The 14,844-nt window shown below is 45.2% G+C and overlaps 1 protein-coding gene across 7 annotated transcripts in view; it reads right to left on the bottom strand.

Annotated features, from left to right (window-relative positions):
- LOC137317689 (NACHT, LRR and PYD domains-containing protein 3-like) overlaps window positions 1–14,844 on the bottom strand; it is a 75,378-nt gene that overhangs the window by 3,441 nt on the left and 57,093 nt on the right. For 6 of the 7 annotated variants that reach the window (XM_067980864.1, XM_067980860.1, XM_067980861.1 and 3 more), the window contains 9 exons: window positions 10,727–10,822; window positions 9,126–9,292; window positions 6,885–7,053; window positions 6,714–6,779; window positions 2,629–4,366; window positions 1,027–1,113; window positions 692–862; window positions 367–537; window positions 39–209 (listed from right to left, as the gene is read on the bottom strand). In XM_067980864.1, the coding sequence (XP_067836965.1) occupies window positions 39–209; window positions 367–537; window positions 692–862; window positions 1,027–1,113; window positions 2,629–4,366; window positions 6,714–6,779; window positions 6,885–7,053; window positions 9,126–9,292; window positions 10,727–10,790 (2,804 nt within the window). In that variant the 5' untranslated portion in view covers window positions 10,791–10,822. Of the gene's footprint in view, window positions 1–38; window positions 210–366; window positions 538–691; window positions 863–1,026; window positions 1,114–2,628; window positions 4,367–6,713; window positions 6,780–6,884; window positions 7,054–9,125; window positions 9,293–10,726; window positions 10,823–12,352; window positions 12,478–14,844 lie in introns of all 7 variants that reach the window. The other variant, XM_067980862.1, reaches the window with a different exon arrangement.

Consider the following 14,844-nt stretch of genomic DNA (forward strand, 5'->3'; position numbering starts at 1 on the left):
GTTGTTATAAACACAATCTCACACAGTGTGATACTTACTCCAGTTCCTGTATTTTACAGTCCGGGTTCCTCAGAGCCGCAGACAGTAGTTTCACTCCTGAATCTCCCAGTTTATTTTCACTCAGCTTCAGAACCGTCAGTGACCGGTTTGTACTGAGAGCGGAGACGAGATCTTCAGTACAAGAAGCTATTAGATCGTTAGCTCGCAACCTTAAGATCAGAGAGAGAGAGAGACAGAGAAATAGATAACAGGAATCAGAGTAAATTCCCAGTATTTATTGAATTATTATTCATAATACTGACATTAATGTACAGTGTTCAGACATGCAGTTATTATAAACACAATCTCACATAAACTGATACTTACCCCAGTTCCTGTATTTTACAGTCCGGGTTCCTCAGAGCCGCAGACAGTAGTTTCACTCCTGAATCTCCCAGTTTATTATTACTCAGGTCCAGAACCGTCAGTGACCGGTTTGTACTGAGAGCGGAGGAGAGATCCTCGATACAAGAAGCTGTGAGATCGTTAGCCTTTAACCTGGAGATCAGAGAGAGGAGAGACACGAGCAGAGATAACAGAAATCAGAGTAAATTCCCAGTATTTATCTGTATTATTATTACTTATACTGACATTAATGTACCATGTTGGACATCCAGTTATTACAGACACAATCTCACACAGTGATACTTACTGCAGTTCCTTTATTTTACAGTCCGGGTTTCTCAGAGCCGCAGACAATAGTTTCACTCCTGAATCTCCCAGTTTATTATAACTCAGGTGCAGAGCCGTCAGTGACCGGTTTGTACTGAGAGCGGAGGAGAGATCCTCAGTACAAGAATCTGTGAGACCGTTATCCCATAACCTGGAGATCAGAGTGTGTGAGAGACAGAGACAAGCAGAGATAACAGGAATCAGAGTAAATTCCCAGTATTTATTTGTATTATTATTATTACTTATATTGACATTAATGTACAGTGTTAGACATCCAGTTATTACAAACACAATCTCACACAGTCTGATACTTACTCCAGTTTCTGTATTTTACAGTTCGGGTTCCTCAGAGCCGCAGACAATGGTTTCACTCCTGAATCTCCCAGTTCATTGCCCCCCAGTCTAAACACAAACAGAGTGAGAAACAAACGGAATCCAATCCCCGATCTGACACAATTTCTCTCTGATATTACAGGAAACACTGAAAAATCTTCAGGAAATTAATAACCAGATTTCCCTGTCACTGACAATGAATCTCTCTCTGTCCAACTCCCCATATATTCAGGGACTGTCAGTAAATGTATTTATTAAATAAAGTGCTGTCTGTGTGAAGTCTTTAAATGTCCCTGATGATCAGAATTACCCTCCTGGAGGTCAGTGACCGGTCCCGTCATGTTTGGGGAAACTTGTCTCATTTCTGCTGCTTCTTAAATCCCACATTTTATGGGAATGGAGCGATTTTCCCCGAATTAAATGATAAATCGGTGATTTCCGGTACTTTATGCGGTATTACATTAATCTGTATAATATCTCGGGGTGAATTATATTGTGAAACGGCGCTAACGGCTGGTGTAAAATCCGTCCCCCAGAATTTTATGTAACAAGGAGAGTTTATTCTGTCCTGTTACAAGTTTTAAATGTGCCTTTACTCCTAGTTTATAGGGGAGGGGAGTCTCTCACTTTATTCCCATTAAACTGGCTGTACATTTATTTCAGGAGTAACGGGACTGAGAGTTTTACGGGGAATTTGCTGAAGTTCCCTCCCAGAGCGGGGCCTCAAACACGGGCAGATTATGGGAAATGTCATGGTTTAGCCAGGAGCCTCCCGCTGTGTGTGGGGCCCCACCGCTGGCCGGTGTGTGTCTGTACTCCTGGGTTCATATACCCACTTCCCGTTAGATTGGAACGTTTTTACCGGCAGATTTTAGTTCCCAAATCTCACTGAAGTGTCGGCCTGGATTAATGAGCGAGGGGCCTGAATCCAAGACCTTCTGACTCAGAGGCACGAGTGCTGCCAGCTGGGTGAAGAGATGGTGGATGTATTGGAGAGTGTGAAGGGCTGGGTAATTGATGAGTTAAGATAATGGACCGACGTCCTGCGGGGAAAGATCAGCTCGCCCACTGGCGGTTGACTGCCCGAAAGCTGTGTTTTGCTCTTTGTTACTGAATGTTTGGTGTTTCTGCTTCCCTCTCCTAAACATGTTGACAGTCCGGTGACTGTCACTTGCCCCTACACGTCGGTAAGAGGGTGGGATGCTCCGAAACACAGACTGCTGTAATTAGTGTCGATCTACATGTAAGTAACAGTTAGAAGGAGCCTCTTCAATGTACGTATCTCAGGCAGTGAGAAAAACAGCAATATCATTTATTGCAATTAAATTATCAGACTCCTTCAGTGACCTGTATTTACTGATCCGATAAAGACTGTAAAATCCCGACTTGTTCACAAGGATCCATTTTAGATTCTCCAGTCCTTAGGGAATTAGTAACCGATCCTCTTATCATTTGTCATATTTGTGTTGAATCTGCTTCTCTCTGGTTTAACTGAACTGTTTGTTTCCCTTCATTACGGAGCAACAACACAATCCCTGACTGTTCTACAATTGGCCGAACAGTTAGAGACAAATAAACAGTTACCTCAACTCCTGGCATTTGTGTAGTGCGGGTCCCAGCCGTTGGAGTCCTTCACACTGAATGGAGCAGTTCCCCAGATCGAGGTGTTTTATTGTATCACAGAGTCCAATGACATGAGACAGCACCGCACAGTCAATCGGGGTCAGTCTCAATTCACTAAATGTAAGTGTTCCCACAGATCCCACTGTGACCCGAGCCAGTGTTTGATTCTGAGACTCAAACAGGTAGTGGAATGTGTTCAGGAGGTCCCTTTTACCAGTTTCACTCTCTGTTTTTCCAATCTGTCCTTCAACCTTCTCCTTCACCCAATTAATGACTCCCCAGATTGTTTGATGAAGAAATGGACCCAGAAACTCCTCCAGGGGCCGAGCTGACTGTGAGGAGGAGAGACCAACAACAAAACGGAGAAATATCTCAAATCGCCCATCTTTCTTGTTGTGGGCTTCACTGAGGAGTTTCCAGATGTCCAATGGATTTGGAGTCAGGAATTGTGCGAGTGCGGCTACAAACTCTTGGATGGTGAGGTGCGGGAATGTGTAAACCACACTCTGGGCAGAATCATCTCTCTCCAAAAGTTCCATCATGAACCCAGACAGGAACTGGGAAGGTTGCAGATTGTACTTGATCAAATCTCCATTTCTAAACACAATCTTCTTCTCGGAGACTCCAGTGAAGGCCATCTCACCGATCATCAGTAACACATCACGGGGGGATTCAATCTCTCGGCCATGGTTTTTCAGAATGTTGTAAATATAGTAGGAATATAGTTGGGTGATGGTCTTGGGAACTCGCTGCTGTTTCCTGTCTCTTTGAGTGAAGAAGGGACCCAGTGACAGACCGAGGATCCAGCAGTAGGAAGGGTTGTAACACATGGTGTACAGGATCTCGTTCTCCTCCACATGTTTGAAAACAGCTGCTGCCACCGACTGATCTTCAAAAAACTTGTTGAAATATTCCTTCCGTTCCTCACCAACAAATCCCAGGATTTCAGCCCAGACACTGATCTCAGCCTTTTCCAATAAATGTAATGCAGTGGGGCGGCTGGTCACGAGCACTGAACATCCTGGGAGCAGCTTGTGCTGTATTAAACTGTACACAATGTCAGACACTTCACACCAGTCTTCAGGATCTGTGCACATGTACAGAGGTTCTGTATTTCTCCGATTGTCAGCAAAATCGATACTGTCCTTGAATTCATCTAAACCATCGAATATAAACAGTAATCCCTCTGGGTTCTTCCAGAGCTCTCCCAGAATATTCCCAAAGTAAGGATATAGATCCAGTATCAGATTCCTCAGGTTTATTCTACAGTTAATAGCGTTCAAATCCCGGAATTTAAAACTGAAAACAAATTGAAAGTGTGGGTATATTTTCCCAGTGGCCCAGTCATAAACAATCTTTTGTACCATTGTTGTTTTTCCAATCCCCGCGACTCCGCTCACTGCTGCTGAACTCCCAGATTTGGATTTTCTCCGGGAAAAACTGCTGTGGAACAATTGATCAGTTCGGATTTTTTCCAGTTCTCTCCGGAGGTGTTTCTTTCTCCACTCTTCATGGTCTCGGCCTCTTGCCAGCAGTTCATGTTCTACGAGTGTCCGATCTCGAACAGTAGAAATGACCGTTAGCTCAGTGTATAGAGTGACCAGCTGGAAAATCTTAACCTTCTCCTTTATTAGGATCGTGTTCACTCTCAATGTTTCAGTTTGGACCCGGAGTGTTTCCTTGTGTTTGTGTTGAACATCTTCAATTAGAACAGATAGAAAGTGGTTCTCAATGTTAGTTGTATTGGCATAAAACCAAATTCTAAATATCACTTTACTATTCAGTAAAATGTTCCGAGATTGAATTCATAGCTTCAATAGAGGTGCGAGCAGGAAATTAAACTCAGTTACTGAAAACCTCGCTTGAAAGTGAATAATGGCCGAGAAAAGTTTCAAATCCTCACATGATTCTAATATTTACTGATCATGGAGATTTCTATGAAAGTGATATTTTCCCTCTGATGTTAACACTATCAGCCCTGGCCTGAACCATGGACATCTCATTACTAATCCAAACGTGATTCTGGTTATACGAAACTGGAGGTTCTCGTGGATTAACCAATGAAACCATCAGAGGTGCTAACCTTCTGCGGAAATGGGAAATATGTTATTGTGTGCATTGGGAGAGTGATAAGACTGAGAATGGACAGAAGTTCCACTGTTATTGTATCAGAGCTTGGGCAGGTTATCTGGGATATTGTGGGCACTGGGAGAGGGACAGACTGTGAATGGACAGACGTTCCACTGTTATTGTATCAGGGTTCGGGCAGGTTACCTGGGGTGTTGTGTGCACTGGGAGAGCGAAAGATTGAATCGACAGGAGTTAAGTTGCTGTTGATTTCGGACTCGATGGGATTATCTGGGATATTACGTGCATTTCTATCGTCACCTGATCACAGGTAAAGATTACTGCCATTCTGAAGTTACAGAGGGGAATCAGAAAGATGAATTTAGGCATTTGGAGTTTAGGTTGAAGGAATGGTGAGAGGGTTTGATGTATTTTGTTTGGGCAAGAAACTTCGGAATTGAAATGTTTTAATGGAATTCCCAACATTAGTAAGGACAAAAGAACATAAGAAATAGAAGGAGGAGTAGGCCATAAGCCTGCTCTGCCAGTCAATCAGATCATGGCTGATCTACCTCAAATCCACTTTCCCGCCCAATTCCCTTATCCACTGATTCCCTTCGTGTCCAAAAATCTATCGATCTCAGTCTTGAATACACTGAATGGAAACAGGAAACAGGCTCACAACCAACAACATAATTAATATCGGAAAGGGGAAGTCAGGGTAATTTTCTCACCCAAAGGGCCAGAGAAACTTGGGAAGGACACTAAAAGGGCAGTGTAAGTGGGGTCAAGAGATAATTCAACGTGTTCTGGAGACACTGAGAGGAGGGGTAGTTGGTGTCATCTCTCACAGGGACAGGCTTATTTGGGCCAAATGGTCTTTTCCTGTCCCTCATCATTCTCCTGTTATATTGTGTTTCAGAAATTGTGAACAATTTTTCACGTACATTAATTAAATGTGTTTTTATAACAGTCCTGTCATATCATCGATTAGAATTAGAATTAGAACTGCTGCCCACATCATTCAGTGTGCTGGTGGAGCACAAAACATTCACAGTTCATTTCAACTGTTCTCCCAAAAATTATACTCCGTTATTTCATTTTGGCCTGAATTTCCTATAAAGTAGGTTTGGGAAATAACAAATCTCTTTCCATTAGTCATTACATTGGGTCTAAAAAGACCCCTGAGTTAAAGGACTATTCTTTGAGTAAAATAAGGTTCTCACTATCTCTGCCATTCGGAAGCCAGCCCATAACTTCTGAATTACCCTGAATATTGTCTTTCCCTCCACGGAGTAATGATCTATTGTGTTAACATCGGTACATCTTCTGAGATGAGATCGAGCACTTTGACGTCTCATTCTGTGCTGTGAAATGATAACATTTTAATATTTCGCATTTCTCCACCTCTTTCCCTCTAGCTGATGGTGGACAGATTTCTGGGAGGGGGGGGGGGGCGCCAGGTAACCATTAACATTTGGCTCAAGGCACTGCTCATTAAATTTGAGCTAAGAACATCTGTGCGGTGCATAAGCGTCGTGTGTGGGATTCACAGTTCAAAAGGTTCTTGTCAGGTAATTATGAGGATTCACAGTGTATCAGGATCCTGCCAAGTATGTATGGGCATTCACAGTGTATCCGGATCCTGCCAGGTGGTAATGGGGATTCACAGTGTATCAGGATTCACAGTGTATCAGGATCCTGCCAGGTATGAACGCTTTTTCACAACTTTTAAGCCTGGATGAGCTGGAGTAATAAAACATCTGCAAATTTACAAATAATTGAGAACTGCAAATAGGAACGGATCGCGCAGAGGATTTAAAGATTATTAACAAATCAAAATCAAACTTTATTCTGTTTCCTCCACCCTTTGAACTTGATTCTCAGATTGTGACAATCTCTAAACAAAAGTCTACAGTCAAACATTCTGATTCTCAGAAGTGAAACAAACGGTTTGAAATCTCCATTTCATCACTTACCTTTCAGGTGACTGGGTATTTCAGATAAACCTCGTCCGATGTTCATATAATCAAATGGATCAGGACCTGTTTAAATCAATGAGCTTTCATGAAATCTGATCTATGTAATATTATAGTAAATTCTGCAGTGTTTCAATCTGAAATTGAATTCAGTGTGTGATTTTACCGTACCAAGTTCCTGCGTCTCTTTCAGTATTTTGTCCAACTTTCGTAATCTGTGCATTTTCAGAAAGGATTCCCACATCACCCTTCGGGCCAGAGAGCCTTTCTCCATCACCAGATTTAGGAGAAGTTTGGAACTGTCCGCCCTGTTTCCCTTCTCCGCGAGCTCAGTGACTTTCTGTAAAAATAATAATGAATATATTGAGGAGTGGATTGAAAGACAAAGACTGAGAATGAGAAGGAAAGGAGCTGCTCCGTGATGGGAACTCCCAGTTTATATTGAGGAGTGGAGTGAAAGACAAAGACTGAGAATGAGAAGGAAAGGAGCTGCTCCGTGATGGGATCTCCCAGTTTATATTGAGGAGTGGAGTGAAAGACAAAGACTGAGAATGAGAAGGAAAGGAGCTGCTCCGTGATGGGATCGCCCAGTTTATATTGAGGAGTGGAGTGAAAGACAAAGACTGAGAATGAGAAGGAAAGGAGCTGCTCCGTGATCGGAACTCCCAGTTTATATTGAGGAGTGGAGTGAAAGACAAAGACTGAGAATGAGAAGGAAAGGAGCTGCTCCGTGATGGGATCTCCCAGTTTATATTGAGGAGTGGAGTGAAAGACAAAGACTGAGAATGAGAAGGAAAGGAGCTGCTCCGTGATGGGATCGCCCAGTTTATATTGAGGAGCAGAGGGAGAGACAAAGACTGAGAATGAGAATGAGAAGGAGCTGCTCCGTGATGGGATCTCCCAGTTTATATTGAGGAGCAGAGGGAGAGACAAAGACTGAGAATGAGAATGAGAAGGAAAGGAGTTGCTCCTTGATGGGATCTCCCAGTTTATATTGAACACAGAAAGTAATCACTGGGCCGCATTCTGATCCATTCTGAACATGGGCAAAACATTCTGTAAACATCTTGATTCATCAACAACATAGCACCTTTAATATAGAAAAATGTCCCATGGCGATTCACAGGAGCGGAATCAGACAATGGGCCCAAGACAAAGGAGGGCATATTAATAGGGATAAAGAGTCAAATTTTCAGGAGAAGAGGGAGATAGAGAGGTGGAGGGGTTTAGGGAGTGAATTCCAGAGCCTGGGTCCAAAAACTACAGAGTGCTAGGCCACCGCTGGTCAGGCGATGGGGAGAGGCACAAGATGCCAGAGCAAGGGTCAGATCAAGAGAGAATTCTAGTGAGGGGTGAGACCATGAAGTTATTTAAACAGGAGGATGGGAATTAAAAATTGAAGTCATTCGAGAACTGCGATAGGTGAACGAGCACAGGAGTGAGAGGTGAGTGGGATGGGGGAGGGACAGGTTACATGCAGTAGCGTTTTGGATGTGTTGAAGTTTACCGAAGGTGGAGGATGGGAAGCCGGCCAGCAGAGCATCGGAATAGTTGAGGCCGGAGGAAATTTCCTCCAATTAAGTATTGGGAAGACCGAAACCATCCCTTTGTCACTTCCACACTCCACCATTCCAATGGTCTCCTGGCTGCCCTCTCACCTTCCAGCCTCCGGAAAGTTCAGCTCATCTAAAACTCTGCTTCCCGTAGCCGAACTCACACCAAGTCCCGTTCGCACAACACCCCTGCGCTCGCTGACGTACATTGGCTCCCGATCCGGAAACTGATCGATTTAAAAATGCTCATCCTTGTGCACAAATCCGACCATGGCGTTGCCTCTCCTTATCTCTGTAACCTCCTCCAGCCTTACAAACCCCTCAGATCTCTGCACTCCTCCAATTCTGGCCTCTTGTGCATCCCCGATTGTCGTCGCTCCATCATTGGTGGCCATGCCTTCAACTGCCTCGTCCATAAGCTCTGAAAATTCTCTCCCTAAACGTCTCCGCCTCTCTACCTCTCTCTCCTTTCCTTTAAGACGCTCCTCAAAACCTGCCTCTTTGACCAAGCTTTTGGTCACCTCTCTGAACATCTCTTCATGTGGCTCGGTGTCAAATTTTGTTTGATAATCGCTCCTATGAAGCAGCTTGGGACGAATTACGACGTTAAAGGCGCGATATAAATGCATGTTGCTGTTGTCGTTACCCTGTCCTTTCTCTGTACAGATACTAACGGATCAGCTGGGTATTGTCATCTCTTCGTATCATTGGTTCAGATTCAAATATTTTCAGTTTTATCCATTTCTTCCTTATTTGGCCTGTTTCTGTTCTGTTACATTCTATGATTCGAAGATGTGATATTCTGTCACTTCTGTTATGTTTAAATAATCCAAAATCATTCTGTGTCCATCCCACTTACGTGATATTCTTGTCCACTGAAATGGTCCTCGCCTGTTAACATGAGACTGAGTCCCTCCACTCCCTCTTCAATCGCCTGTTCCAGTCTGTCCCGGTAGAATTTCGTCAACTGGAACAGCTGGTAATCGTCGCACTTTGTCAGGAACTCAGTGATTGCAGTGTTCGGATCTGTGAACAAAAATGGAGAAAACTAAACACATTATCGACTTTCTATCCGTGCGGTTACATTTCCTCTTAAACCAAACAGCTGAAGCCTCCTGTGAGCCACATTATCAAACACCTTCTGAAAACCCATATACACCGCATGTGCTACATTCCATCGTTCCGTACAGTCAATTCTTAAAAAACGGTGTTTAAATATGTGAAACACGACTTGTCTGCAGAGAATCAGTTCCAGCCTCCCCTGATCATCCCCTGATGTTCACTAATTCGACCTGGAATTATAGATTCGAGGAGTTTGTCCAATGCTGACGTACACTAATTGATCTCCAGTTACCCGGTTTACCTTCTCTCCCTCTTGAACAGATACATTACGTTGTCTCTTTCTAATCCATCAGCGCAGTTTTTATATCCAAAGTCTCCTCCCTGACTTCATTTCACCGCATTAGTTGTGGGTCCAGCGGCTTCTCTACTTTGACTATTTTTCTCAGATCCAAATCCTTCTCCAGTTATCTCTGACATCCTCCTCCAGTACACCCACATTCCCACTAACACCATCAGTGTTAGAATCTTCATTAATCTCCCCGCAAAATGATATAACCAGGAAGATTTCGCTGAATCCGTGTAAACCTAAACCATGTGGTCTCATCGCTCCTGGACATTATCTCTTATGCTTCTGACTTTCCAAATGTGTTTGGAATGATTTGTACATTCAGACATAAAACTGAATACAAACTCCGATTTTTGGGGAATTTTATCCATTATTCGTTTTTCTTCCCCCCTTGACATCCATAACTTTATCTCGCAATACTTAAAAACCTCCTACCCTTTTTCCTGCTAATAATTTTTCATTACTTCATAAATCATCTGTTCCTGCCCCAACAGTTTTATTAATTCCACTCTTAAGTCTCAGATCCAGATATTTCCCATCCTCCAGTCATATCAACTGAAACCCTCCCACTGCTCCATTCACCCAGTCTGTAAAATCATTGTTGGTCGGTTCAGATCGTGACCGTCCCTTCCCTTCTCCCTGAACTCACTCCAGTCCCCAAGACCGTGAACCCTTCCCTCCTGCTCCATTCACCCAGTCTGTAAAACCATTGTTGGTCGGTTCAGATCGTGACTGTCCCTTCCCTTCTCCCTGAACTCACTCTATCCCCAAGACAGTGAACCCTTCCCTCCTGCTCCATTCACCCAGTCTGTAAACCCATTGATGGTCGGTTCAGACCGTGACCCTCCCTTCCCTTCTCCCTGAACTCACTCTATCCCCAAGACCGTGAACGCTTCCCTCCTGCCCCATTCACCCAGTCTGTAAAACCATTGTTGGTAGGTTCAGACCGTGACCGTCACGTCCCTTCTCCCTGAAATCACTCCAGTCCCCAAGACCGTGCTGTCACATCTTCCCGTGTGAACTGCAGGCTCCTGCTCGTGATCTGGACCTACCTGTGTCCATTCTCAATCTTTTTGAAGATGTTGGACCTTCTCCCCTGTTTGAACCTTCAGCCATGGTGGTGACAGACGTTCCCAGATTCTGATGCTCTGTAATAAATATAATATTAATAGGAGGGTTGGACAGAAATATTAAAATGAGCAGGAGAGCATTGCCATGTTAAACATGATACCAAGTCCCTCCTCCCCCTCTGGGATCGAGCATTTCCCGAGTGTTATGATCAACACTCCACATCAGGTGTGACACAGACAGCTGCCCAGTGAAACCCAATGAGTCCTGCTGATCTCCACAACCAAGTTCCAGACGGGGTCCAGTCGGCCGAGACACTACACTGGGAGCGTCCTTTGGTAAGATTTACTCTCAGTGCAGGCCAAAACCAGACTTAGTCCTGAAGAAGTGAATATTCTGGAGGGAAATATGAAGCGGGGTGATCACTGATGAATTAAATGGCCCCTCGCTCGGTTTGACACAGTCTAGGGGTATTGCATTATTTTTATTCACCCCACTGACCTGGTCCCACGCCGGCACCCCACTGACACGGTCCCACGCCCGCACCCCACTGACCCGTTCCCACGCCCGCACCCCACTGACCCGGTCCCACGCCCGCACCCCACTGACCCGGTCCCACGCCCGCACCCCACTGACCCGGTCCCACGCCCGCACCCCACTGACCCGGTCCCACGCCCGCACCCCACTGACCCGGTCCCACGCCCGCACCCCACTGACCCGGTCCCACGCCCGCACCCCACTGACACGGTCCCACGCCCGCACCCCACAGACCCGGTCCCACGCCATCACCCCACTGACACGGTCCCACGCCCGCACCCCACTGACACGGTCCCACGCCCGCACCCCACTGACACGGTCCCACGCCCGCACCCCACTGACCCGGTCCCACGCCCGCACCCCACTGACCCGGTCCCACGCCGTCAACCCACTGACCCGGTCCCACGCCGAAACCCCACTGACCCGGTCCCACGCCGACAACCCACTGACCCAGTCCCACGCCGACAACCCACTGACCCAGTCCCACGCCGACAACCCACTGACCCAGTCCCACGTCGAAACCCCACTGACCCAGTCCCACGCCGACAGCCCACTGACCCAGTCCCACGCCGACAGTCCACTGACCCAGTCCCACGCCGACAACCCACTGACCCAGTCCCACGCCGACAACCCACTGACCCAGTCCCACGCCGAAACCCCACTGACCCAGTCCCACGCCGACAGCCCACTGACCCAGTCCCACGCCGACAGTCCACTGACCCAGTCCCACGCCGACAACCCACTGACCCAGTCCCACGCCGACAACCCACTGACCCAGTCGCACGCCGACAACCCACTGACACAGTCCCACGCCGACAACCCACTGACACAGTCGTACACACACTCCATGTCCGTTCCAACCACTACCATTAATTGATATATTGATTGTCTGTCTCTGATAGATGATTTTCTGACCCTCTCTGTTAGGTGATGAGTGTTCTTCCTTTATAAGTTTACTCCTCAAAATAATATGGTTCAAAGCATTTATTGACATTCACAGCAATTAAGCATACAGTTATAATTATTATTGATAATAATTAGAAATACATTTAACAGCACATTTAATGCAATACCTTGCGATTCCAGGAAGAATTTGAACAGGTGACAGTTTTGAGCTCAAGGGTTTTCAAGGCTGGTAAGGCCTGATCGAATTCCGAGTTATCGCTCCTACACCCACTCTTGCAGCTTTTCCCCAATCCTGTGATGTGAGAATTCCCAAGTTCCACATCACGACCTTAACGAATCAGCTGCTTCTCTTGCCCCTTATCAATAACATTAGTTTTAACAATTACAATTCCCCAATCTGTTGTTATAGCTTGAACTTTTTGAGCTGTCCATCAAATCATTCAACTGGTGACAGTCCCAGAGAGATTAATGAACAATGACCTTCTGCAGGCGGCGTTTTCACTTCACTGCATTCCTTACACAGATGTTCTTTCCTCCCGCGCTTACCGCTATCACAGGTACCTGACTGCAGCCAATTCGGTTCAAACCACGTGTGAATGAACAGGAGACAGTGGATACCATGGGCCCTGACTGCATCCCACCATCGTGCTGAAGAACGAGTTGTCGCTCAGACAAACTATGGCAGTGAACCAATTATACTGGCTTTACCCGCTAATGTACCAGGTGGACCTGTTGTGTTCAGTGCACAGAATCAAGGACTAATTGGACCCAGACAATCAGCGCCCTATCAGTCACCTGTCATTCATCAGCAAAGTGATGGAGGGATTTGGTCCATCAAGTAACGCTCGCTCATCAATAATCTGCCCGCCAGTGCTCAGAACCGATTCCGGCAGAACCACTCGGTTTCAGACTTCTTTATAGTTTCAATCCACAAATGGATGCGAGAGTGGAGAACCAGAGAAGTGAGGGGAACTCACCCCGTAAGCAAACAGCGTTTGATAGGGTGTGGCACCAAAGAGCTCCAGCAAACTGAGGTCAACGGGAGTCAAAGGGAAAACCTCCAGTGGCTGGAATCATCCGGGCCACCACACTGAGTTATGTTGGTGGTTGTGTTGTATGTTGCAAAGTGTCAACCTCCAACTGTTTGTTCATAAGAGATATAATAATTCAGAATTATCTTCCAATAATATTTTAAACAATAGGATTTTAGCCGGAGAGAATAGATTGAGGTTTTAGTCTCTTAAATGACGCTGCCACGAATGTCAATTTCAGGAAATAAACAACCCTTGCATTCTGATCCGTGAGTAATTCCCCGACTTTCAATATAATTCAATTACTTCACAAGTAAACGGTGAAAGCCCCATTGGTCTACTTTAAAACACAATCATTGTGCTCAGTATATTCGGGGTCCTTACCTTGTGCTGCGGCTCCTGATCTGTGGGGTCTTCAGGTTAATGAACACACCCTGGGTAAAGATCAGTTCCACTTCACCGTCATAAACACGACCTTCAGCCTGATCAGTACAAACCCTCCCCGTCCTGTTCTCTGGTGTAGGGCTCGATCTCAATCACACATGGTCTCATTCAAATTGAAATGGTCTGATAAATTACTGATATTTTAACTAAAGTCATTAATTCTTTGTGTGGGAAAAATACCAAATTCCACCCCCCCCCCCTCTCTTCCATCTGCGGTTCAGAAGAGCCCGCTGCAAAACTGTGTTCAGTAGCCGGATTCAGTTCCGTGTCCTCAATTCGATTTTAATACTCACCATAAAATCCTGTTTATTATCGAACCATAAAAGGGCACAGATGGCAATGGGGCAAAGCTCGCTGTTAGTTATTGGGATCAAACACCAGAAGGAAGGACACAGTGAACTCTCTGCGTTGAAACGTTAAGTGTTTGGAATTATCCTCCCTTTTGATAAATGGCTGTTTCTTTGTCCCGATTCTAACTCTGTATAAATGTAACACATTCTGATCCGGGTTCTCTTAATCTCAGTATTGGGTCCATTATAATGTTAACCTGATCCTTATTGCCCCGAATTTGTACAATTCCTGTCACATGACTGGTTAGATGTTATTTTCCAATTGTGATTTATTAACAACTGAGCAATGATTATAATCCCCGTCCGAAAGTCCCCAGTTAATGAGTAACAGTCTCGGCCTTGATCAGGATATTCACACCCTTCAATATCAGGACCCAGGTTTCACTTACTGGAACTGAATCAGCAAATGTGTGCGGGAAACAAGTGAAATTTCTGCTACATCAGCCTGTTAATCTTTATTGGGGATGATGTAATTTCACCTTTTCATTTAATCTTTGTTTTGAAAGTTTAGCAGCAGGTTCAATTTATTATGAGGCTGAGAAACTCTGAACATTAAATTCATTTCCAAATTAGTATTTGTATTTAATAGAAATATTAAAAGTTCATGCGACCCATTGAGACTCCTCCATGTCTGATTCCCCTTCCTGCTTCTCTGTCCTCCAACTCCGTTTACGACTCCCCCTGCTTAGTGTCTGACATCCCTGCCTTTTACCTGTCTACTCCCCCCACCGATTCTGTGCCTGACCTGTAATGTTTGTTCCCCCCACCCCACCGGTTCCATATCTGTTTCTCCCCTTGTTTCCACTCCCTCAGCACTATGTCTGTTTCTGTTCT

This window comes from Heptranchias perlo, unplaced genomic scaffold (assembly GCF_035084215.1).
Source record: "Heptranchias perlo isolate sHepPer1 unplaced genomic scaffold, sHepPer1.hap1 HAP1_SCAFFOLD_63, whole genome shotgun sequence".
In the NCBI taxonomy this organism is placed as follows: domain Eukaryota; kingdom Metazoa; phylum Chordata; class Chondrichthyes; order Hexanchiformes; family Hexanchidae; genus Heptranchias; species Heptranchias perlo.